The sequence below is a fragment of the Scleropages formosus genome, chromosome 7 (genome assembly GCF_900964775.1).
Source record: "Scleropages formosus chromosome 7, fSclFor1.1, whole genome shotgun sequence".
Lineage (NCBI taxonomy): Eukaryota > Metazoa > Chordata > Actinopteri > Osteoglossiformes > Osteoglossidae > Scleropages > Scleropages formosus.
Window position 1 is genome coordinate 8,840,283 of NC_041812.1, and position 25,266 is coordinate 8,865,548.

At 47.0% G+C, this 25,266-nt stretch overlaps 2 protein-coding genes across 6 annotated transcripts; one reads left to right on the top strand and one right to left on the bottom strand.

Annotated features, from left to right (window-relative positions):
• Nucleotides 1-3,000: 3,000 nt before the first annotated feature.
• Nucleotides 3,001-8,436, bottom strand: LOC108937636 (glucagon family neuropeptides-like). Of its 2 annotated transcripts, XM_018757667.2 has the most exons (5): nucleotides 8,184-8,436; nucleotides 7,460-7,570; nucleotides 6,620-6,646; nucleotides 6,322-6,456; nucleotides 3,001-5,088 (listed from the first exon to the last, which is right to left on the bottom strand). In XM_018757667.2, the coding sequence occupies exons 2-5, from the start codon at nucleotides 7,564-7,566 to the stop codon at nucleotides 4,905-4,907; spliced, it is 453 nt and encodes a 150-aa protein (XP_018613183.1). In that variant the 5' UTR covers nucleotides 7,567-7,570; nucleotides 8,184-8,436; the 3' UTR covers nucleotides 3,001-4,904. The 2 variants fall into 2 exon arrangements, with proteins under 2 accessions (XP_018613183.1, XP_018613184.1); XM_018757668.2 differs by lacking the exon at nucleotides 6,620-6,646.
• A 7,024-nt stretch (nucleotides 8,437-15,460) lies between these two features.
• Nucleotides 15,461-25,180, top strand: LOC108937625 (collectin-12-like). 4 transcript variants are annotated; one of them, XM_018757655.2, is made up of 10 exons: nucleotides 15,461-15,762; nucleotides 17,078-17,181; nucleotides 19,656-19,778; nucleotides 20,613-20,699; nucleotides 20,893-21,936; nucleotides 22,307-22,789; nucleotides 22,931-23,067; nucleotides 23,193-23,302; nucleotides 23,486-23,622; nucleotides 23,973-25,180. In XM_018757655.2, the coding sequence occupies exons 2-10, from the start codon at nucleotides 17,103-17,105 to the stop codon at nucleotides 23,978-23,980; spliced, it is 2,208 nt and encodes a 735-aa protein (XP_018613171.1). In that variant the 5' UTR covers nucleotides 15,461-15,762; nucleotides 17,078-17,102; the 3' UTR covers nucleotides 23,981-25,180. The 4 variants fall into 4 exon arrangements, with proteins under 4 accessions (XP_018613171.1, XP_018613169.1, XP_018613168.1 ...); XM_018757653.2 differs by having other exon boundaries at nucleotides 17,110-17,181; nucleotides 23,968-25,180; XM_018757652.2 differs by having other exon boundaries at nucleotides 17,110-17,181.
• Nucleotides 25,181-25,266: the final 86 nt, after the last annotated feature.

The following is a 25,266-nucleotide window of genomic DNA, read 5'->3' on the forward strand; positions in this document are numbered from 1 at the left end:
GTGTGTGTGTGTGTGTGTGTGTGGGTGGGCCCGGCAAGTTGGGGGCATCTGTAGAAATGATGACTCCTGCGGATGCTGCCTGTCACATGGCACAGTTTCTCCAGTAACACGTGTGTACGATGAGCGCCTCTCCTCACGGCACCGTCCTGCAGTCCCACCAGCTCTCCTCGTTCGCCCGTGTGTCCCTCTCCGCTGAGCTCTCTCACGTGGACACCACCTCTCCTGGAGTTTGACGTGAGCGGCGAGTGGCTCAGTTCCCCTCTGATCCCGTCTGTCCCACCAGCTGTTGATTTCCAAGGACCTTGACGAAGGAGGTGTGTGTGTGTGTGTGTGTGTGTGTGTGTGTGTAGGGATGATGTGACGATGACTGATACATGGAAGCAGTCAAAACCCCTCCACCCCGCTAGGTGAAGCTGTGGGCTTCCCGGCTCTAGTGGGTTGAAGGCAGGTCACAACAGTAACTTCACACGCAGTTAATTTCATTTCCCAAGTGAAGGGGCTGGAAAATATCTACACCGTCTACATACCCGTCCAAACCACATCAACTTGTTCCATATGTGTGAATTTATTTGCATTATATAATTTCTTAACATTGTTTTCATTGACTTCTTTGTCTTAACTGTTGTGTTTTGGTGTTTTTGCTTTAAAGGTTGAATTAATTCATAAATCTTCACATCACCTGTACGTTTTTTCTGAGAGTTTGTTGGGTGCGTGGTGCGTAGCGGCTAAGAAAGAGCTGAATGAGCACAAGCGGACATTTATACGGCGGTATAGAGTAATTAATGCAGGCAAACGGCCTTGTTGTGGTGCATGAGGTTTGATCCGGGCACGGTCCCCAACACAGGGTTCACCGCGAAGGAGCTCGAGTGACGTGAGGTGATGAGGACGGAGCGAATGCAGAGCACGCTTCCCTACCAAACCCTTCTCCCGCCGACCACTGAAATCACGTTCCGTCCCAACGCTCAGAGAACCTTCAACACTTTGCTACTCTGGGACGTTCAGCCTTTGAGCGCGTCGTCCTCATCATCGGGACATCTTTAAGATGCCGTTTCTGTGTGTGTTTCGCTGCGCTCCGGTGACTCACACACAATCGAGGCCCTTCTGCGTTCATCATCTGATGACCTTTATGGGTCCACAGCAGTGCCAGAGCATCAGGTCTTTGAGGCGTCGCCCAGGTCCACAGCACTCATTGGCTCCACCCTGAGACCTGGCTTATGCCTCCAGTCCAGTCATGTCCAGTTAGAAGGAGTGAGTGTGTGTGTGTGTGTGTGTGTGTGTGTGTGTAAGAAAGGACTCAAGCACAGTCAGATCAAGAGTGGATCACAAAGCCTTCTGATTTCACCGGACCCATTCAGATCCTTCACACATCTGCGCAGGTCAACAAAGGTAAGCTTTCGTTCAGACTTTTCATTGTTCTGTGTGTACCTGCGTGCGCGTATGTGTGTGCGCACGCTTCCTCTGTCCGCTCCCTACTCCCAGGCACCGCTCTCTCGGAACGGGCCCACGTGATCGCGGCGGTGGGGGTGGGCGTGTGGACGCGGGTCCCCTGGCACCGGCACGCTGATGCATTCGGGAGCTGAGAATAAACACTGCGGCAGGAGGCAGGAAGCGGGAGGCACTGGTGCTCAGACGCCCTGTCTGCCGCCCGCCGCCTCCATGAATCATTTAAGGAAAGAGCTGAAAGCTCCAGGATGAATAGGAGCGGTCTGTCAGGGGCAGGGCCGGCAGCCCGACCTCTGACCTCCGACCTTCGAACACACTCTCTCGCACGCTAGCGGACAGGTGCCTTCTACCTTCGCAGACACCGTCTCTCGGTCCCTCTGTCTGTCTCGGTGCTTCTGTGTGCGAACCGCCCTCCGTCTGTTGGTCTGTCTGCATCCGTGTGTCCGTGTTCCTCTCTGACTTATTCCGAACATCTCGTACGGAGAAACACTTGATAAGATCATGTCTCGTCACCCATTCATCAAAATGATGGACAGCTCTGGCCTTAGGGTGTATTTTTAATAGAGAATCAGAGACTTGATTAAAAGAGAGGAATATGAATTGATCCAGACTCCCTCCCTCCCTCATTTTTTCACTCTCTCTCTTCCCTTTGTGTCCTGCCAGTCTGGCTCCTTAACCGAGCAACTGGTTAACAGGTAACCCGAGTGGAGTTAAGGCAGTGCAGAGGAGCCCCGAGGGCCACCAGCTGCCTCCCGGCCCATCCTCCAGGGCAACCGTTGCTCAGCAACGCTCTCTCTGATTGGGTTAAAGGAGCATCTGCCGTATTGCAAGGGACCGAGACACCTCCATTGATCTTCACATTGGCATCCCGGACCTGAGATGGCTCAGTCATGGTGGGAGTCATAACCGAAGTGGGTGTGGCCACACGTGACTGACAGGTGCCACAGAGAGTCATGTGTAAGGGTGTATCATTGTATCGTCCAACACGTCCCACCCTGTCCAAACTGAGCTTCTCCCAGCATGCCTCATAATAGCAGGAACTCTCTTGGGGGAACAGCAGGCGTCCCGTAGACATGGTCAGCGATGTCTGCCTTCACTCAGTCCCGGTTGGACACTCCTGTGCGTTCAGTGTGTGTTCATGCTGGAAGGTCTTTCAAAGGTCATGCTCTCCAGTTACCGTGGCAATGAATGTGTACGACACAAACTCATTATCCATTCAAAGGATGTGGAAGCCAACCCGCTGGGCTCTTCCACCACAGCAATGCGAGGCCCGTTGGGTGTGGAATCAAACCGGCGGCAATCAATCCGCGACACAGTCTAGGAGCGCGTGGACGGCCGTGGGAGCCATACGTGTGAGGGAAAGCGGTCGATGGCGAACATCGGGACCTGCCTTTGTGAGCAATAACCCGCTCAAGGTCTCACCGAAGCCATGGCGGTGCTGCATTATAAAGGACGGAAGGTGTTTCAAGGATTACACAAATTTGTGAAGTTTACAAAATTTATTCATACAAATATTACAACACTGTTTTTAAACATTTATAAACACCTTGGGCTGGGTGCAGCGTCTAACTATAATAATATTTGTCATATCTGATTCTTAACACATGTTCATACGCTGGATGTCCATGTTCAGTAAGGCTTTTGGCACTTTTAAAAAGACACACAGTCAGCATTATGGGGAGGGAACCGTGATGTTCACAAGGGGCTATGGCTTTCCTTTCACCCGTCACTCAAAAACGAACCCGCAAACAAATCGAAGCGGCACTCATTCAACCGGATCGGATGGACGGAACGAAAAGTTGTGCTCGACGCATGGATGATGGCATGAAGAACCGAGGGGTGGGATGGCTGCAGCATTGTAGGGCCACTGAACAGCCGTCGGGGACTGGTGGCTGAGCCGAAGCGGAAGCGAGGGGCCGAAAGGACGTGCCGTTTCCCGCGGCTCCAGGGAGGTGGAAGCCGAACGGGCGTCGGCACAGGCTGCCTCCGCGCTCCCGCCTCGCTCCCGCCTCGCTCCCGCCCGCGCACGACTCCGCTGGGCTCCGACGCCGAGTGCAATCCTGCCTTTGCATAGTGCCACGTTTGCTCTCCGAAAGGCCAAATACGGTAGCAGAACAAATGTGGTCTTTGGTGGAACTACCTGGGGGGGGGGGGGGGCTCCTTCTGCATCTGGTTCTCATTACCATGGTAATTCAGAGTAACTGGGAGTCTCTCTTACCGCATCCTGATTTTGTTGGTGTTTTTTATCGATAACAACAGTAGAAGCTGAAGCATGACACCATCCGTAATAAACCAAACTAAATCTGCGGGACCAAACCCACAACTCTCTGTTTGGGGACATGGGCAAGAAGGATGTCGGTGGTGTTCTGTCTGTGTGTCCAGGTGTGTTACGCTCCGGCTTTAGTTTTAGTCTTCTGTTCTCGCTTTACATCGCCCTTGTAGTAGAGGCAAGCGAGGCAGAGGTCAGAAAGACTGGATTAAAAATTTTCAACAGCAACAATTAAGAATATCTGTCAAACTGTTGCTGTATAAACAAAAGGTCCAAATCAAAGGGGACAAAAACTGCGGACCAGTCTGTGCACCCGGCCTGGTCTTACAAACGTTCACATTGACCTCGAACCCTTTGTCAGCATGAAGGGCATTAAATGCATTGAACACTTTCAAGGTTTTCGTGAAATTTCTCAAATCGACAAGCACTAGAGAGGAACACCTTCAGAGAGTCCACGGCGACTCGTGCAACATGCGGCAATTTTTAAAAAAAAAATCTTTTTTCCTACTCGGGCGTATGCATTTATGTATTTACATATTAACGCAGAAGTCCTGCAAGGAATGAAATTACAGAGCGTAATCTTTCTTAAAGCAGCGTCAAACAGGCCAAACTCAGAAACACTGATGGATGCACATTAACTTTTTAGGGTGTTTCCAGTAAAAGGGTTTTTAACAGCAGATTATTGATTTTCGAGGTCGTACAGAGACGCGTCTCAGTTCCGTGAGCCCGGGTGGATGAGGGGGGTGAGGAGAGATGGAGACGGCCCCCCACCCCCCGTTCGGCGCTCGCATCTTTTACACGAAGAAGAGAATCGTTGGATCGGTCACAGAAACAAGGGTGACATTCAGTTCTCCGATTGTCTTTTAAAATCTATTTATTTTCTGCATATGTAGCTTTATAACGATCAAGGTGCTCAATAGGACCTGCTCTGAAACGATACCTTAATGATAAGCCATTTATATACATAAAACTAAAGATCAGTTCACAAAGTATATATGTGCTCTCTCGTTTGCTTTGTACAAAAGAAAAACAATGTTATTATTAAAATATGTACTTTAATGCCTTTACTGGATACATATAAATACATGTCGAAAGAACACGGATTGTTCGCTGATTTTGGGATGATGGCGGGATGATTTCGGGATGATTTGATCTCACGCTTCTACACACAGGCCCTTTTGCTGGGCGAGTGCTACAAGAAGGAGAAGCGCCGCCCTTTGTTCCGGATTTTCTGTCTGTACCTTCTGCCCAGGACCGCCGCCAGGTACTTCTTCACGGCCATCTGCTTGCGGTACCGGCTGTAGCTGTCCGTGAAGATGCCGTCCGAGTGTCTCTTGGACAGCGGTTCCGAGTCCTCCTCCATGTCGCTGCTTTCCCTGCAACACGCAAATGGGCCACGTGAGTTCCCCGCAGCACGGTTTGTGCAGTATGAATCTACCTGCAAGATGCTGATCGTCCTTGTTGCACGAACCAGGAACTCCATGCCCCCCACCCACCCTCCCACCCTTGCCATTCTTGCCAAGTGCATTAGTGGAAACTCTTTGTTCAAAACACTCTTCATCAAGGTGTATCGCATGAATACATTTATGAGCGTACTTCACGACACACGTGGCCACGGCAGCGTTGTTTCACTCAGGATGGATGGAGGCCCCCGAGAATATCTGAACTGCCTGGACTCTCAGTGTAAATTATTCACGCTGGGCACGGATGTGGTCGCACACGCGTGTTCTGGTCACAGTTTATTAAAGGAAGAAGCCTAGCTGTGCCGCAGAGGATTGTTAAAAATAAAATGTCCCGAGATCGATCTCATTATATTTCAGCTTAAAAATGCGGTCGAGTTCAGGTCGATTGAGCAAGACAATGAGCAACGGGCAAGAAAAAATACCGCAGACCTCATAGAAGATGTGGTTGCACACAAACATGGTAAAAATCCAATAGAGAACAAAAAGAATCCAGACGCTAACTGAAACATCCTTTCCCTGCACACTTTGTCACCGGAGAGTGCACCTTTCACAATCCAGTGGGCTTTATTAATTATTCCATCTGCTATCCTCTCCGCTCTGCGATTGTCAGATACAGTAATACAATGGCAAACACACACACACACACACACACACCTGTGGTTGTTCAGGTGTTACAGCTTGACTAGCATGGACAGAGTGCACGAAATGCCAGATGACAAAATTCCTGCCTGGGTGTGAGTCCACAGCTCCATAGAGATCCACACAGATCGTGATGGATTTACACTGATTTGCACAGATTTACAAGATCCACATGGCTCCTCACAGATTTACACAGATCTACATGGATCCACACAGATTCACAGAGCTCCAAAGAGATCCACACAAACTCACTGTCTTCTTCTTCTCTCTCCTCTCTTTTTGACAGTTTCATGTCTGACTGGATGTTTGTTCATTTAGTCCCTTATTTTCCCAACAGGACGGTTTGACTCACACTTTGAACATCAAGTTCTATGAAAATAATATTCCTCGACAGCAGCGGCATTAAATGACAGGGAGGATAAAGGAAAAGAGGCCGACAGAAGGAGGCTGAAGATTTTTAAAATGTATTAAATGTATAAAATGATTTAAGAAGTGTGACACACTCGCCTTTTCTGTGGTGAGTAATAAAGCGCGTACAGGTCCTCCAGAAGGTGAGGAGAACTCCGGATGTCCATCTGGTCTGTGTCAAAGGTCCAGTCGGTGAGGGAGTCTCCGTCCTCGTCGAACACCGAGTTCTCCAGTCTGAAATAACAGCGAAAAAGCTCGTTTTTATTTTATTTTTTATTTAAGTGACAGTCTTACTGCAGTCAGAAAGTGATATGAGAGTAAAGATCCATCAAAGACATTGAAAGTACCAAACGTGGGACAGAAATAATGAAAAGAAACATTTAGATCGACATCTTACTTTAATGCACCAAGGTTAAAACGCATGCTGGAAGAGGGAGAAAGAACGGAAGTGGTGTAAAAAATCATTCCACATCATTCCACATCATTCCAATATGTAACAGCAGACAGTAAATCTGTTCACAGCTGGAGTGCAACGGTACGAGACGACCCCCCCCCCCACCCCCCACCTCCCAGCCCTGCCCACCCCATAGCACAGTAACACAGTGATTCAGAAATTACCCCCCATAGTTTATAATAATTATTATAAAGTAAATACTGAGCTAATGTCTTAGCAGCTGTTCATCTGCAAAACATCACATTCACAATTTCACAATGCAAGTCTGCATCACATGTGGCATAAATAAAGACATAACTGTATAATAATAAGTACATGAACTGTTTTCAGTGAAGTATATAATGAGGTGAGAGTAACTGATAACTGGCACTGATCTGAGAATCATCATCTCTAATTCCACCATGTGACAAAGACGCACACCCACCTACACCCACCCACACCCACCCACACACACCCACACACACACCCACACACACACACCCGCACATACAGGCACACACCCACAGGCACACACCCACAGGCACCCAGTGTTAATTAATTTACTTCCCGACACCCGTTAATAACTGGGACATTTCATCTTTGTTGCTCTAACTGCACTTTAAATGATAAGCTTTATCAGTGTATATAACGGTATATATACCGCTAATAATAATAATAATAATAATAATAATAATGTTGCACTGGCCAGTAATTCGCAAATGTACATAAAAATTAAAAAGGGAAGCACACAGAGAGGGGCAGGGGCAGCCCAACCTGGGGGGAGGGGGGGAGGGGGGTACACACCTGATTTTGGGGAACTGAAGTCCAGCAGCAGGTGAAGTGAGAACACAGGAGCGTAACATGATCCCGCAGAGGAGTAGCAGGGAGGTCCTCCTGCTGGACACCGCCATTGTTCTGGAGGAAAATCATAATCATTACCATTATTATCGCAAGATTATAATCAATATCGTTTCATATTATTAGTATCATCATCATTATTATCATTAATAATAATATAATAATAATAATAATAATAATAATAATAATAATAATTCCCCCGAATTATTATTTATTATCTTCCATTTCTTTTTCCTTGATATCATAATTAAATAATTGCAGCCAGAGTGTGTGTATATTTATATATGTGCGCGTGTTCATGTCTCCTCTCCTCTGTCACGCACCCGCCCCCCCGCCCCGTATTTCTATAATTTTCTGTCGCTCGTTGAATAACAAAAGTAAAAGAAATTTTTACGTTAGCAGCATTTCACCTGTCTAACTGTGTGGTGAAATAATTCAGTTCAAGTCGCTCTTCCAGCCCCCACCCCCTTCCAAAAGTTTCTCGAGCATCGTTCGCGTGCAGCGCGTCTCCCAGAACCCCCTGGTCCAGTAACAGGTAACGAAGCTCCGCGGTTTTCTTTCTTTCTTTCTTTCTTTCTTTCTTTCTTTCTTTAAGCAAATCCTCGAGTTGGAGTTTATCCAGTTCGCGCCCGAGCCTGGGTCACAGGTGCAGCTGCGCGCGGCCACGTACCTCTCTCGCGGCGCGCTTACTCGGGAGCGCGGACTCGGTCGGGGGCGAGGCTCCGGTTGGCGACTCAGATGGAAAAAGTGCGTTCGATGTCCAGAGCGCGCGTGCCGCTCCGCGAGGGTCCGTGGGTCCGCGGGGTCCGAGTCCGATCCCTACACTCCTCTACTCGTCAGTCATCAGTCATCACTCGCTCCTCGTGTCTGCGCGCAAACTTTGTACCGCGCTCCCGAACCGCGCCGTTTTATGGAGCGCGCGCTCCGCTCAGTCACATTATTAAAGAGGCTGCGGACGTCATCGGGGGAGGCGCTGGGGGGGGGGGGGGTACGGTCACGCGTCTCGCTCCCATGGAACTTAATTCTTCGAGTGAAAAGTCCAGCTTTGTGTCCGAGTTGGAGGAGCGACTGCGGTCATCATCAAGAGTCATCGAGTCATCCTCTGCAGGGGGGGGCGGTTGCTCTCCACCGAGGAGGGGTGCTGAAGGACACACGCCTTCCACTGCTGTCACTGCGTTTGCACTTTGTCCGCACTGTGTTTTCACTGTGTTTACTGCGTTTTTACTGCGTATGTTTGCATGATTTGTACTTGGCCGATTGAGCAGCTGTTGCTCACTTGCGCGCACTTTTGCGCAGCTCGCGGTTTATAGAAACTACCGACTTTACGGTTCCAAGCAGCGAAACTGCATCAATTCTGATACATTCCGACGAACATATTCTGGTAACTTTCTTATAAAAGATACCGTTATTTTCCCCCGAATCAACAGGAAAAGTAAGAAATGTAACACTAATACTTATACTACTCATACCAACACCGTAGTAATAAAATACCTGTCTAACTTACCCTACAAATAAAATGAGGAGAAATGGTTTAAATTAAGGCAAAAAGATCAATCGTGTCATTAACATTAATATTTGATCAGTTTTGGGAAGTAACAGCGAGAAAAGTTTTAACGCAGTGATTCACATCGGTGTGTCTTTCACTATGACGTCTTATGACGAACATTCCAGCATTTCGAGTTTTAAGTATTTTAAATAATGTAATTCAAGACTGATAATAAGAGTTCCGGGCGGATGAGTCAGAGGAGCGAGGACACAGCGTCCCCCAGTGGCCTTCGGGGGGACACGTCCTATTTACCGTCACAAGAGAATCAAATCCGGAGCTCGCAAATCAGCCTTTGTGCTCCTTTTGTTGCAGCTTATTATTATTATTATTATTATTATTATTATTATTATTATTATTATTATTACATATAAATTGCATTATATAAAATAGAATTAGAGGGCTGTGATCATTATTTTTTCCAAAAACCTAAAGTATTTTTTGTATTTATCTATTTTCATTCTTATTTTATAACGCAGGCAAACACTATAACGCTCATATTTATTTCGGTGAACTGCATCATGTTTGGTGAACGTTTATATATATAAAAACAGATTCGCAGATTGAATATCGGATCGATACAGGACCTCGTTTGTGTTTCTGCCCAGGTAAAGTAGTAAGTGCACCTCATTTTCCAGATTATTTCCTATTTAGTTTTTCATATTTTCTTTGCCACTATTAAATTTTCAATTTAAACCTTATTTAATTATTGAAGGAATTCAGATTTACATATTTCAGACCAAATGCTGGACAGAGGAGATTCACTTAACATCAATTAATACCATCAGAAAATGATTTATTTCTACAGAAACAGGATATTACCAATAGTATTAGTAATTCGAGGGGGCGCGGTGGCGCAGTGGGTTGGACCACAGTCCTGCTCTCTGGTGGGTCTGGGGTTTGAGTCCCGCTTGGGGTGCCTTGCGATGGACTGGCGTCCCGTCCTGGGTGTGTCCCCTCCCCCTCCGGCCTTACGCCCTGTGTTGCCGGGTAGGCTCCGGTTCCCCCGTGACCCCGTATGGGACAAGCGGTTCTGAAAATGTGTGTGTGTGTGTGTATTAGTAATTCATATGATATTAAAATGCCTTTACCCTGTTTTACCTAAACAGCACCGTACAGTGGAAGGTCTCAGTGTCTGGGTGAAGGACCTCGGTTCTGTGCGTCACTGTCTTTTTCGTCATGATGAGTCAAACGGACCTGCTGAGGATCAGAAGTGACCAGGAATCATGATACGATGAGAGATGATCTGGGATGATCCGAGATCATCTCAGTTGCCATCACTGGATTTTCGCCTCCAAGGAGAGACAAGTCCATGTGTTGCCAAAGTGCCCTGAGGGTCCCAGGTGTCCCCTCGGTCCCACTGAACACAGAAATAATTCATTATTACAATTCATTTCCACCTGCAGGCTGCTGTAAAAAGACTCCTTAACTGGCTAAGATGAAGAGGTGTCTTCCAAACCAGTTTCAGCAGCAGATCTCAAGTCAGGTTGCGAACTTAAAACCTTCTATTCTTGAACACCTCGGTTCCGTGGAAATGGTGTGAAACGGAGTACTTTAAATTTTATTAATAAACATCAATACTTTTTTTATAATTCTAGCATTAAACTATATCCTCACCGCACACTTTCTTTCTGAACACAGAAGTTCATAACCGGATTATTTATATGACAATGTCTCTGGTTCTGTTCATAAACTTGAATTTATTCCATAAAGGATGCCGTCAGAGCTTTTAAAGGTTTAAAAAGTATTGGAAAAGTGTTAAAGATATTTAAAGGTGTTCTCCGTCTCACCAGGGTGTTTGACTATAAATAAAATCATCAGTGTACATCATGTCAATCATTCAGATTCATTTTCATACATAAAGGCCTTAAAATTAATTTTAAAAAGTTAAAAAGGGCCTGAAATATCACTCAGATCGCTTATGAAATGCAAACATTTCATGTTGACCGGGTGCCAAATGAAAGCGCTGAGGCCGAATATGCAATATTATATGAATTTTCCTGGAGTTTTCACTTGACTGGCACAGTCGTGGATTTATGAGCTATTTACGCTCTGTGGTTGTTCTGCATAACAAGGGACACTTTGAGGACCCGCTGTCACTTGGCCCCTTATAGTCTGAACAACAGAGACACTGAGAACCGCGGCGGATCGACCAAACTCCATTATGATCACATTAAATATGTAGAAGCAAGGTGCTGGATGTGGTAATTAGTGCAGCGGCGGGGAACCGGGCCGACAGACAGGGAGATTTATAAGGCCATTAGTGACAACCTGTGAGTCATGCAGGAAAACGCTTACTGTAACTGTACCAGCGAGCAGCCAGCATCCTCAACACATTCCCATCCTGTTTGTAAACAAAGTTATGGTCCAAATGACAGTAAAAGCTCCCAGAGAAACCGGGGATGACTTCACTGCTCCCCGAGGAGGGCCAGGAAGCTTCTGGTGCGGTCTGTTAGAGGGCTGAGTGCCTTGCTCAGCCTCTTACGCTGAGATGACTGATCGCTCATGTTTAACTGTCCGGCAATTAAGATATTTACATGTATTCAACTATCTGATGCTTTTCTCCAAAGCAGCTTACGGTGCTAGGTTTGTACACCAAGCTACTTTCCATGATTTCTCCATTTATACAGCAGAGCAATTTTTTTTTACTGTATTAACTCAGGGTAACTACCGAGAAGAAGGAGACTACAGCAGGAGTGCTCACAAGGTATTCAAACCAGGGTCCTGGGATGGGAACATGAGGGCTCTAACCACTACGCCATCTACTGGGTGAAGGGTTAACTCTGGATCGAAGCAGTCACTCTATTGCTGTTCCATATCATGAAGAAGTCACTGGCTGAGCTCTGTAATTATACTGTATATTATGCTACATATTTTATCAGTACTTGAAAAATAACATTCAAAATAGTCATAATGAATAGCAGCAGTGTGTTGTGTTTTTATAAGATCATTTAATCAATACGTGTTTTGGTGCCAAAATATCCTTCATTAACAGTATAAACATGACATGATAGTGAAATGATGGACCTGTCAAGGTCCTCGTTTCATTAGAGCCCCTTTGATCAATAACAGGTATTGATTCAACACTTAAAAGTTCAAACTCTATATACAATCAATATAAAAACCACAGGATGAAAAAGTAGATGGAAACATGTCTAAAGTGGCACCAACAAATTAATAAAGTATATTCAAAGCAATTAAAGACAATGTAATAATCATTTGGAAATCAGCTTCGAGACTAATAAAATGAACCAGTTCATAACATTTGTACATATTCGTATTTCTGGACATTGTACGGAATATAACCGTCTGTTATTACAGTTTCTAACAATTATTACTGTATTATTTTCCTGCCAGCTAATTTTAATATAATACTCAATATTATTATATTATGTAATTATATTATGTATTTTAATATAATACTTTGGGATTTGATTTACATCTTTGATCCCACCTTTACTTGTTTACTTTGTAAATTTCCAGGCTCCAAAAACAACAGATTTCGTCTTAGGTACTAGTTTCTCAACGAAATTAAACGTATTTCAAATGTGAGTTCAATGCTGTCAGCTCATCACTCAGCCGCCAGCGCTACACCTCGTGAGCCAAATTGTTCGTAACAAAGAGCAGTCAACATCTCTAATGACAGAAATCCATGTTTGCGCTCACACACCCCCGATGCTGACCTTTCTGTCTCGTTTGTTTCTTACACTGTGGGTTTCAAGAGCAATAGGGGGTGAATGCAAGCCATCAGAATGTGCCAGAATCCCGGGCAGAGGAATGAAACAATGGGCTCGGTTCTCCTTGAGATTGAGTCCGGTGAGAAGTTCCCTTCGCTGTCAGAGGAGTGTATTCATCTGTCTCTTCCACCCGCTCACAGTCTCTACCTTTCATCCCCAGAATGCTTCAGTCTTTCAACCGCCACGTTGCAGCCAAACCCCGATTATTATATTCAAATAATATTGCTCAGTAAGCGACCTTGTTTTTAAACTTCTTGGAGGTGTATTGTCTGGACTTCACTTTGTGTTACCTTCACCTTCTCACTGCTTGTGATTCATTTCCTGCCCATCAGTTAAGTTCAGTTCTTTGCACTGGAGCAGGTTTTTGGACTTCTGAAAAATGAACCAATACTTTAATAGTAAGAAGTGTTACTGTGCATGATTCTGCATTTTCTCATATGCATTTATGAAAATAAAAAAAAAAACAGTTTGCGGGGAATGGTGGCTACACCTGGGTAGAAGCTTATTAAGAGGAAATGAGTGCAAGGTGTCCAGCTGAACCTACTAAAGACTACTACGGTCTTAAAACTCACCTCTCTTCCAGACTCACTTTGTCCACAATCTTTTAAGTTTATGTAAGGTGTAAACGTTCAACCATCCATCCATCCATCCATCCATCCATCCATCTATCCATCCATCAACAACCGCTTGTCCCACTATAACTTTAAGGTAATGCCCGAATAAACCTTTACACAGCTACTCCTGTATTGTAACATAAATGTTTATATATCTCCAAAAAAAATTGCTAGGAAGGTGATTTGGAATCAATACTTAGATAAAGTTTTATGCAGCTTCTCGTGTGATGAACATCGGTTCATATGGTAGAAAGAAACAAACTAGCTGTTCTTAAGAATCACACATCTGCAACTATGTCTCTTTCTCCTAATGTAATGAACACATTGTATTTCTCGGAGATGTACGTCGCTTTGGAGAAAAGCGTCTGCTAAATGAATAAATGTGATATAATGTGAAGACTCATTTTAAAGTCTGAAAAGGCTGGAAACCAGAGAACTTGCTGCATGTTTGAATCTTGGAGGGTGATATTTATGGAAGCAGAACGAGTTTGTACATGTATTGCAAATCCAAGTGTTGACACGGGTCATGTGCCTCCAGGAATGGTGACCTCTACCTTTCATGAAGCTGTACTTCAAATTAAGCTTTTCCCCTTCTGACACTGCCGTTTCCTGTCTGAAATGCCTTGAGGATTTCTGCTTGCCCCTGTAGAAGCTCACCCTAAGGCGGCTCCGCCTCTTCCTAATAGGGGCTTAATGCTGTGGCTCATAATGTTCTTGGCCACCACCCAGACCAGCAACACACTCTCATAAATCTGCCTGTTTTTGGCACAGCATTGGTTGGATGAGACAGATTTGGGATCGAAGTGGTTTCCAGGGTATTTTACAGTGATGAGTTAGTGGTCTTAATTGCTTGTAGACCTAGAGAGCTTGACAGGGTCAGATCAATTTGTTCCCCAGCTGTCAGGAATGGATGTGGTGGTGGTCCACAACCTCCTAGACCATGTATTTGTCTCATGGCTGCAGCTGCTAATGAGTTTATGTCTTGTCTCATTGCTTCTTGGGCTTCCTCTACGTCGTTGGCACTTTGCTGGTATGGGGTCAGCACCTCCTGAGCTGGATGAAGGGGGCACCGTGGACTTCCAGCTCCCCAAGTGTGCTCACGTTGATGATGAATCCGGGATGTTAACCACCACCATGGTGCTATAGACTCCTTCCTTTATTTATGGGACCACCTTAGAATGAATGATCAGAGAACAATGACAATGAGCATCAATATTAAATTCACGGGGAGGGGGTTGACCATATGGAAGATGTTCTCAGGTGTTGGACTCCTAAACCTGGAAGCAGTGTCAGTGATCCAGTTCCTGATGTTTACCTGCCAAACCGCCTGGACCTGCAGGTTGGAAAAATCCTTCACTTTTACCCGCATGCTTAAGAAAGGGGAGAGGCTCCTCGGCTCAGTCCAGGTCAATACCCTCTTTTGTCCAAAATCTAGACCTGTGATTCATGCGATTTGTGTTTCAAGATGGAGCGTGTTAATTTTCTTCTTTAGGATAAGCAATTGTGAATTTCAACGCTCACCTTTCCTAGTTCTCAGGCTTCTTTTACAGCCACACCGCATTCCAGTGGGTGACGTAGTGGTTAAGGCTGTAAACTTCTCATCTGAAGGTTTTAGGTTTGACTCCCTGCTTCTGCTTTACCTTCGATCAAGGTACTTACCCTGCTGTATAAACGGATAATTTTGCGCTTTGGACAAAGCAGTCAGATAAACTGAACAACATTTAATAACATTATTAAACTTAGTACATTTGTATAGTTGCTGTACAAATTGTGATTTTTATATGGTGTTTCTGATATTTTGTCCAGCCCTCTGCCTTGTTCTTCACCTACACAGTTTTCTGATGCCCCATATGGTATAAATTAGCAGGGCCCGGCAGTATACTGGACACACACTGCGGACCAAGCAGAGTTCTGGTTTCGACCACAAGTTCCGTATTCAAGTGGTGTAAAAGTCTGGCAGACGTGAGGACTGTTTGGACTGACCAACAGTGCAGATTAACTGAGTAAAGATAACTTAATGCGCTGATGGAGAAGGAGGGGGGGGGGGGTCCAGTGGGTGGTCTCTCGCCCCGTTCCTCACTCTCACTGGAGGGTTTAGTCAGACATTTACTGAGATCTGAATGTTTGCTTTGGATTTCATGTTGGAGCACGGGAGGAGGTTCTCTCACTTTTCTTGGATTTCGGTGGAGTTACCCTGGAGGAGCCCTGTGTGCGTATGTGTGTGTGCGTGCGTGCGTGCGTGCGTGCATGCCCTCGTGACGTTACGTGACCAGATGTTGTCCAGGTGCTAAACAGGAGAACTCGGACAAGAACGTCCTCAGAGAACAGCAGCTCTTCACAGAATGACGACGAAAGGTAAGAGTTTCTCTTGATGGTGTGACCTTGACTGTTATGGGTGTTATTGTTCATTCGTGTTCGTATCACAGCTTTATGAGTTAAAAGCTCAGTCGAAAGTATTAACTTCAGCGCACCAAATATTTGTCCCGTTAGCTTTTTTTTTTTGCTCAGTGGCATGCAGTCAAAGTGAACGGAGTGCAGTGACACACACACACACACACACACACACACACACACACACACACACACATTTACCAACCAATGGATGTCTCACACCAGGTGGACACTGTCCTCACACACCTGGATGATCCAGACCGATTCCACTAGTCTGACCTTGGGTTTTACTTGTGGAGTTTCTTCCGAGTATAAAACACATGAAGGTCCAGAGTGGAACAGCACAGCCTCCTGGACTACACCTGGTGGTGTTATACACTCACACACTCCTCTATTAGCCACCTTTGAGCATTTCACAGACGTTTTGTTCATTTATTTAAATGTGTTGATTTATTTATTAGCGGGTTGTGCTGGTGTTTGAGACCACAGAGCACCGGTGTGATTCACTCAGCAGCTCCTGGCGCTCGTGTTTTTGTGCCACTTGTGCATCACATCAGATGTACGTTCGATAACATCACAGGGAGACATTTGTCTAAAGTGCAGCCATCCTAACTGTATGCTTTGTGTCAGCTGCTGTTATTGATGATAATTACCTTCTAGCTGGGGGTGGCGTGGTGGTGCAGTGGGTTTGACTGGGTCCTGCTCTCCGGTGGGTCTGGGGCGGTGTCCCCTCCCCCTCCAGCCTTGCGCCCTGTGTTGCTGGGATAGGCTCCGACTTGTCGCGATCCCACTTAGGACAGGCGGTTTCGGGCAGTGTGTGTGTGTGTGTGTGTGTGTGTGTGTACCTTCTTACCTGAGGATGTGGAGAACCCAAAGTCCTCTAGAAGGTGCAAGACATCCACACACTCCCTGTGCTCCTCGAACCTGAGTCTGACTGTGTCTTATTCATTTTATTTGAATTTATCATTTTTCAGGGATGCAAGTTATTCTGACAACAGCTGCTTTCATTTGCTCCTCTAGTGTAATAGTAAGGACCAGTGAAGGCTTTTGTTCTGATTTTATAAGATTATTTATTTTTAAAAATTTCTAAACTGCTTGTTTCTTTACAGGTCTAGTCTTCTGGGAATTATCAATAGTTTTTTGGCTTCAGGAGAAAAATAAATCAAAGTTAGACTATTGGTCTCCTTAGGAAATACAAAATCATATTTCTGAGATTGGTTTCAGATGGATAAATATATTTAGTTAATCATATTTACTTTATTGCTTTTTTCATTGACAGTTATTTGCTGTTCTTTTCTCACCACATGGCAGCGCGTCCCTGCGGCCTCCTCACAGACGAGGAGGATGAGGTCCCGACCCACTCATTTGGATACCAGCACTTGGGTGAGTCCGGCGTGAATCCACCCCCCCGCTCATCACTTTTGCATGGACTTCTGGGTAGGACATTGTTTGTCTCCAAGTGCTGGACTTGAAATGCACGATCCTTGAGAATCTTCTCCATTCACTAGGTAATTGTTCACCGCTGTGGCACAAAGTCTGCAGAAGTTATTTCTCTACCTATCTATGTGTATTCACTAGCTCCCTGAGTTCTGGAAAGCAAAGTTACACATTTTTGAAAATATCAAAACTTCCATTTAACTCATTAATTGCAATTTCTTCATCTTTTTTTCAAAATTTTCTGCTTCGTGAATGACTTGTTTACCCTCCAAGCCAGTAGGTGGCAGTAAAGAGCACTGAAATGCAAGCGGTGGGAGGAAGCGCCTCAATTCGTTTCCCTTCCGCAGTTCACAGCTCGTGTCCGGTGATCCTGAGTGTCACTGATCAATATGTGGAGGGATGTTGCACAGCTGGTAGCTTAGTGGTTGGAGCTGCTGTCTTTAGACCCAACGGCTGCAGGTTCAATCTCACCTCTAGCTGTAATAATAAAGTTCTTGCTCTAGTAGAATTACCCAGCTGTATAAACAGGTAAGTAGCTTAACATTAAGAAATTTTGACGAAAGTGTCAGCTAAATGAATAAATGTGATGAATCTGTCAACAGTCTGCATTGAACAGGAGTCAGCAGAGATTTGCTTTTAATTTTCAGTCATTGTATTAAAAATGAATAGTATTTTAAAAAATTACAATGAGTGCAGACATTAGAGTCCCTCAAGTTGCCTTCACCCATCTGTCCTCAGTTTCATGTTGGGTACAAGGCCATGCGGTCCATGTGCAACCTGGGTCCAGCCTCAGTCCATCCTGTGTCCTTTCCACACTACTGTGTCCAACCTAGAGCTGCAGCTGTTCACCTCAGAAGAAGCTCAGAAGTCCAGTAACAGAAAGTGTCCTGCAACGACCCAAAACTGTCCTGAGCAGGTCTCCTCTACTCCAGCACAGAGCCGGGAAAGAAAAGGACATGCGTTGTTTATTTTTCTATGTCCTCCAACTCCTGACGACCAGCACATTTTTAGACTGTTCCAACAAAGTAAAGGGGTGGTGGGGTTATTTCTGTTACTCTGAGCCCAGTTTGCAGCCTAAATGTCTGAGTTATTTGTGCTCCAAAAGTTAGTGTTTTAGAGAGAGCTCTTGGAATCGTGTTGTAAAAAATGAGAAAAAGGAGCTGGCAGGACATCCTGCCGAGGTCGTCCCTCAGGAGTGAAAGCAATGTGTGGAACGTGGGCCGGAGCTCCTGTCCCACTGCTGTGCATATGAAAATGTGGACTGTATATGTGTATGCCTGTTGCCATGGCAACAAAAACTCATAGTCAGAATCCTAGTTTGCATTAAGTCCTGTGTTGGGTCCAGTAGCATGTCCTGTTGGTGCTGTGGGCTTCACACAGTGTCCCACATACAGGGGGTAGAAGGATCTTAAGGGATCCTGATGAGTGTGTGTGTGTGTGTGTGTGTGTGTGAGTGCTCAGTGCACAATGATGTCTTGAGATCTTGAGGAGCCTTGCTGAGGGTTAGGACTCCTGAAAAAGTTTCCTGCTCCTTAGCCTTGTTGGAAACCAAACCAACGTCTCCACGGCTTCTCCTCTTCCAGTCAACTCTTTTGTTTGTTTCACATTTAACCACCAATTCATTCATTTTTTTATTATTTACCAAATCCCCTGATGATCTGAAAGTACTTTGTGATGAATGTTCAGCAGTTTTCACAGGAAACTTCCCAGCTTTTAACAATTATGCTAAGAATGTTTCTATCATTACATCTGGAACCAATGACCTTGTGTATCTTTGTTGGGCAATACATGCAAAGACTGTAAATGTGAACAACAGGGTTGGTTTCCCTGGAGCTGCATTATGCGGCTTCCTGTCTGTGACCAGTAGGTGGCACAGTGGTGAGAAATGCTGCCTTGCAGCTAGAAGGTATTGGGTTCTAGTCCTAACTCCTACTGCAGTACTCTTGACCCAAGATACTTACCCTGAAATGATGGTGAAACAGGTTGACGGGCAGCTGACGGCATAATGGTTAGAGCTGCTGCCTTGGGATCCGAAGGTTACCGCTTCTAATCTTACCTGCTGCTCTAGTACCCTTGCGCAAGGTGCTTACCAAAAATTGTTCTGGTAAAATTACCTAGCTGTTAAATGAGTACTTGTCAGTAGTCTTAACTGGTAAGTCATTCTGGAGAAAAGTTTCAGCTAAATGAATGAATGGAAATGTAAGCCGACCGTATGCGCAAGCAGAGCCGAAGTCCAGACCGGACTGAGAGCCGTACAGGTGTGCATGGGATTGCGACCGAGACCCAGCGCAGGTTGCTGTGTAATTCAGCTGTGTGCGTCTGTATGAAAACACACATCCACATATATACTTACAATTGTGTTTGTATGATGTGGTCAAACAGAGGTGAGTGACCCCAGCTGCCATGTGACTCCGTTACAGCAGTCCAGGATGGCGTCCGCTGTGGTGAGCGCGGGCGGGAGTGGACTCTGAAGGCAGCGGTCACCCTGCTCTATGTGCTCTGTGGAGTCCTGGCCGTTGCCGTGGCTGCGCTGGCTTGCAAAGGTACGGAGGCTGATCTCGCTGCATAAGGCACAGCGCCCTCATCATGCAGTGGTGAAGCTTTACATGTAACGGCTGTGTTCTGGTCCAGTTTGATCCCATAACAGGTTTTGCCATTTAATGTTGCGTTTAGTGCTTCTCAGCACAAACGCACACATACACACAATGTGACTCTGTCCTAGTCACATGCGTGCAGTGATTGTCCCCAGATGGACCTCGAATCAACAGCACAGCCAGCCAAACCCACAGAGAACCGAAATCGTACCTTCAGATGTGCGTGAATAATTACTTAATCTTAGCTCATTTTTTTCACATGCCTTTAATTATTTGACGACTCGGTGTTTTTATCAATGTTTTTGTCCATCAAAAAGTACTTTGGCCATTTTGGGTTACTTACACTGATCCCGACAATTGTAGCCTCAGAGAACTTTGGATGATGGGTGTAAGTACCTAACCACGGTGCCCCCTGCTGTTCCAGTGTTTATCCGCTTGGTTAGTGGTTCTGTCTCCTGCTGCAGCTCCATATGTTCACATGAGCCTCTCCGTCGCAATGCAAAATAAACAGGGAGACAGGAAAGACAAGGGACCTGCTGGGCTCCACAGCTGGAGAACAGCTGGCTGTGCTGTGGGGGGTGGAAGAGAGAGAGGGGCTGCGTCTGTGTGTGTCTGAAAACTGGGCCTCCTGAAACTGCTGAGGCTGTGGTGAGGTTCTCAGGATCGTGAAGCTCTGGTTGACTGAGGGTGGAGTCACAGAAGTTGGTTCTGGTCCATCTAGAGCTCTGCACCTTGTTAAACATTTCTTTGACATTATGGACCCCCCACGCGCCTGTATTCCAGTGGCCCAGAGGGTGGACCATGTGAGTCGAGACCTGGAGCTCCACAGGGAGAAGATAGCAGACATGGAGAAGGACCTGAAGAAGCATGGTGAGCCCATCCAGACTGGTTTTGAACTGGTTCGCAGGAGCATCTATGGGAAAAAATGGATAAATACAAGTTGTGGAATTGTGTACAAGTTGTGACATTCCACACAGTATATACATTTAGGGTAGTTTCTATGTTACAGTACTAAAGAGAACATTTTCAACCAGTAAAAGACACACAACCTTCTCCTTCCTAGACAACAAGACCTGGGCGGCCTCGAAGAGCACCGGCAATGAGATGGAGGCCTTGTGGACCAGCATCCAGGCCCTGCGGGGCCACCTGAGAGACGTTGCAGACCAGGCCACAAGCAATGAGGCGGTGTTGAGTCGGCTCCAGGGTGCCGGGCAAGTGACATGGAAGAGGTTCGCCGCCCTGCACAATACCGTCAGTCTCCATGCCGCCGCGGTCGGAGCCGCAAACCTCAGCCTTCTCTCTAGCAGTGATCAAGTCACTGCCCTGCAGGTGGACACAGAGTCGCTGCGAGCAGACCTCCAGAAGGAGATGCAGGAACGAGGCCAGGCACTGGGTAGCGTGAGCCACCTCAACCTCTCGCTCGCCCGGCAGCGGATGATGTTGGTAGCCCTAGAGCATGCTGCGGATGCAGCTGCCCAGGCCGCCCAGGAGCTCCGCACGGATGCGCAGGACCTGAAACGGGGCTTGCGGGAGCTGGGGATGGATGCCGAGTGGCTGACGGAGACGTTGCAGGGCCTGATGGTTGGCACCGCTAATAGTTCCGCCTTGTCTGCCTCCAGCAGGGAGGTGCTGGAAGAGTTCCGCGGTCAGGTGGTGACTCTAGCTGGGCAGATACACGACACTTCGGCGCTGGTGGGCGTCCTCAGACAGAATCTGCAGGAGACGCTGAGTCAAGTAAATGGCCGCAGCAAGGCTGCATCTGTCACGTTTGAGAGCCTGGAGATGCAGACGGACCGCACCGAGCAGGGCGTTGACCGCATCACAACGAACATGAGCGTCACCGGCCAGCCGCTGGGCAACCTGAGCAGCGAGCTGAACAAGCTGCACCAGTGCGCTGAGGTCTCGATCCGACACTCGGACCGCCTTCTGGCGCTCGACGCTAGCTTGGCGGACCTGCGAGATGATGCCGCTGGCCTGCTGTCGCAACAGGAGGAGTTGGCTGCCCAGCTGGACGGCGAGATGACCAACCTCTCGGTGGTCGTGCAGGAGATGAAGATGGTGGACAGCAGGCACTCTGAGCTCATCAGCAACTTCACCATCCTGACAGGTGAGTGAGAAGAAACGGAGGGAAAGAAGATCCATAGTAGAATGTTACGTTGCCCTACTGTATTTGATGGGGATTGACAGTAGGGAGTTTACCGCGTCTAGCAGTCTAAGTCACGATGGATAAAGGGGTCAGTCGGTAATAGTCATTGTAAGTCACTTTTGAGAAATGGCACTAGTGAACAAATAAAATGTAAATAAATGTAAGCACTTTCTTCGGAAAGCTGGAGGAGCTATATGTGCGCCCTCTGGTGGTGAAAGTCAGACACAGCGAGAGGACACATGGAGAGCTGAGGACACTTGACTGGCGAAGTGAGGAAAGGATGTGTGTTGTCATTGGCTGTTTCTTAAACTTACATGTTTATTTTTTGAAGGTCCTCCTGGTCCACGTGGTCCACCAGGACTGAGGGGACCGCAGGGCTCTGTGGGGCCCCCAGGACTGAAGGGGGAAAAGGGGGATCTTGGGGTCCACGGGTTGCTTGGACTCAAGGGTGCAAGCGGCATCTCGGGAGTCCCAGGGAACCCAGGGGCCAAAGGTCAACCGGGGCCTCCAGGCAGCCCTGGTACCAAAGGGTCCCCTGGTTTAGGGGGACCTGTGGGTTCCCCAGGGCAGAAGGGAGAACCTGGCATGAAGGGACTGGTGGGTCCTCAGGGGCAGCCAGGACCGCAGGGGCCACAGGGCCCACCAGGAGCTCAAGGTCCAGATGGAATTTTTGGACCAGAAGGGCCACGTGGTCCAGCTGGCCCTATCGGCCCACCAGGACCTCCAGGGTTACCAGGACAACCAACTTATCCCACTCTAACCCCTGGAGGCCCTTTGGTTCAGAAAGGAGAGGCGACACCAACTAGAGTTCCAGGTGAGAACAGGGACCTCTGGACCCCGATGCTAAGGGGTCATCTGGGGTCGTGACATGTGCTCTCAAGGCTTGTGCGGAGCATCTGATAAAGGTTAACACGCAAAAGGACAAGTGATGAGAAGGTGTGTTTCTGTTTTCCAGGTTGCCCTCAGCCGTGGAAACTCTTCAGGGACAGATGTTACTACTTCTCCTCGGAAAGAGCGGACTTTGAAGAAGCAGAAAAGAACTGTGGCTCAAGGTCTTCATCTATGATCATCATCAGTGATATGGAGGAGCAGGTGGGACCCAGGGGTCTGCTTATGGGAAACTGAGGTGACTGGATGCTTCCAGAAGGGCTGGTGATGAGCAGCACACTCACACACACACACACACACACACACGCACATGTTCTCCTCTCTTTCAGCAATGGGTGCAGAGGGAGGCAGCTGGGCGGAGCTTCTTCTGGCTGGGTTTGACCGACAGAGAGGAGGAGGACACCTGGCGCTGGGTGGATGGAACCCTACCCGTTTTCACGTGAGTCCATCGTATAAGTGTGTGTGCGAGTGTGTATATGTCCTGCCTCTGCCTAACTAATACTGCAGCGTATTTCTTTCAACCTCCTCCGCTTGGTCACCTTATGGCTACATCAGCAGTTCCCTCCCTGGGGATTCGAACCCGCAGACCTCATATTGTCCACTCGGGTTTCTTGGCTCACAGGAGGTGGAAACCTGGTCAGCCGGACAACTGGAAGAGCAGGGACCCTCAGGGTGAGGATTGTGCCGGTATGGTGCACCAAGGCTACTGGAACGACTTCTTCTGCCACGACCGCCTGGGATTCATCTGTGAGCGGGACGGTGAGAGCGGGACGTCTGCGCGTGCGGAGTGTGTGACTCAGATTGAAACACGCTTCAAAAAAACCCTCAATTATTAATACCTTTACATACAGCCTTCAAACTGAGCCCAGTTTTGGAAGCGGTCCAAAAACATTTGTTATTATTATTATCATTATAATTATTATCCATGACTTCCAATCCTTCACTTCAAAGTGGCTCCTTTGTGATTCATCCATTTTTACATCTGGGTATCAGTTCATGGCATGTACCTTGATCAATGGGCTTTAACCCTAACCGCTGCGCCACCTGCTGGCCCACTGGAATGTCCCAACTTGAGATGAACTCGGTGTCTTTTTCTCCTCCCAGTTTAGGTTCATAACCCGGCGCTGAGTGGAGCACGTGACCGCTGTACGCCCTTCTACCTTCGCACACCGGCTGCTTTACGGGTACTCGGCGCATCCGCGCTGCGTCAGCCTCGCTTGTGTGGGACACGCGGGAAACACACACTTTATTACCGAGCTCATAAAAGAGCATGTGTCCCGTCAGCAGTGTGTAAAACTGCGCTCGTCACATGAGCCCTCGCTTTAACAGCACCTGCTGTCATCTCGCACACGCTGTGCAACGGAGACGGCGCGGGCTGATCCTGGCGGCGACACGGGACACACTCGGAGCGTAACAGCGTGTGTGTCCGCAACACTGTGCGGAGTTAAATTTCCTCTCATCATCATCATCATCATCATCATCATCATATGCAGAACGGAAGGCCTCCGATGTCACGCCTGCTCATCCACAATATGTGTTAAATACTGAATATAACGATGAATTTGTCTTCCCTCATACGATCATGTCTTTCAGTATCTTTTATATTAAGTTTCCATACTGCAGGTAATTTCTGAAAAAAATATGCAGTTTTCAATATTTTTCAGACATTTTTTACCAGTTTTGAATGTTAGTTCTTCGTGAATTCTTTTCCTGTTTTTGTGACTCAGTTTCAGTTCTGGATGCTGAACATGAACTTCCTAAAACCCCGCACCCTGTCTGGGTTTACAGTGCATAAGTGCTAGGTGGACATAATAATGGAAACGCCACATAAGAATGACGTGAACTTGGCCGAAAGGGCTCAAGAGAAACTCGCCATGGTGGTCCGAGAAACGCCGGAGATGTTTATTGCAAACACACACACGCGCGTACGGGTGTGCGAGTGTGTCAGCGGGAGGACGCGGATGCCATCCTGGATACATTTCGGCGTGTTTATTTCGTTTTTCCAGGCCACCACTGCGAACTAGTGAGCTGTAATGATGCTCCTCGCTCGGGGCGGTTTGCTTCTACCAGCAGCTGGTCGTCGGATCACCTTCTTCGGCCCTCGGTGCGAGAACTGGCTTTTGCTCGTGCGGTTTTTCCCGAGTTTGTTTCTGGCAGGTAGTCGCCGTACGGAGTCGATATTATCCGTTGAAGAAAAAAACCGAATGTTGCCGTTTATTTCTGGAATCCCGTTGTCGCAGTTGAATTCCAGACTTTTTTTCCGTCCGAGAAACCTTTACATGGCTTCAATAAAATGGTCCGTTGACCTTTGATTTGTGCCGCAGCTTTCTGCCTGCGTCTATTTTTTTGTTTTCAGGAACTAGTAGTCCTCGTGTGTGTGTGTGTGTGTGTGTGTGTGTGTGT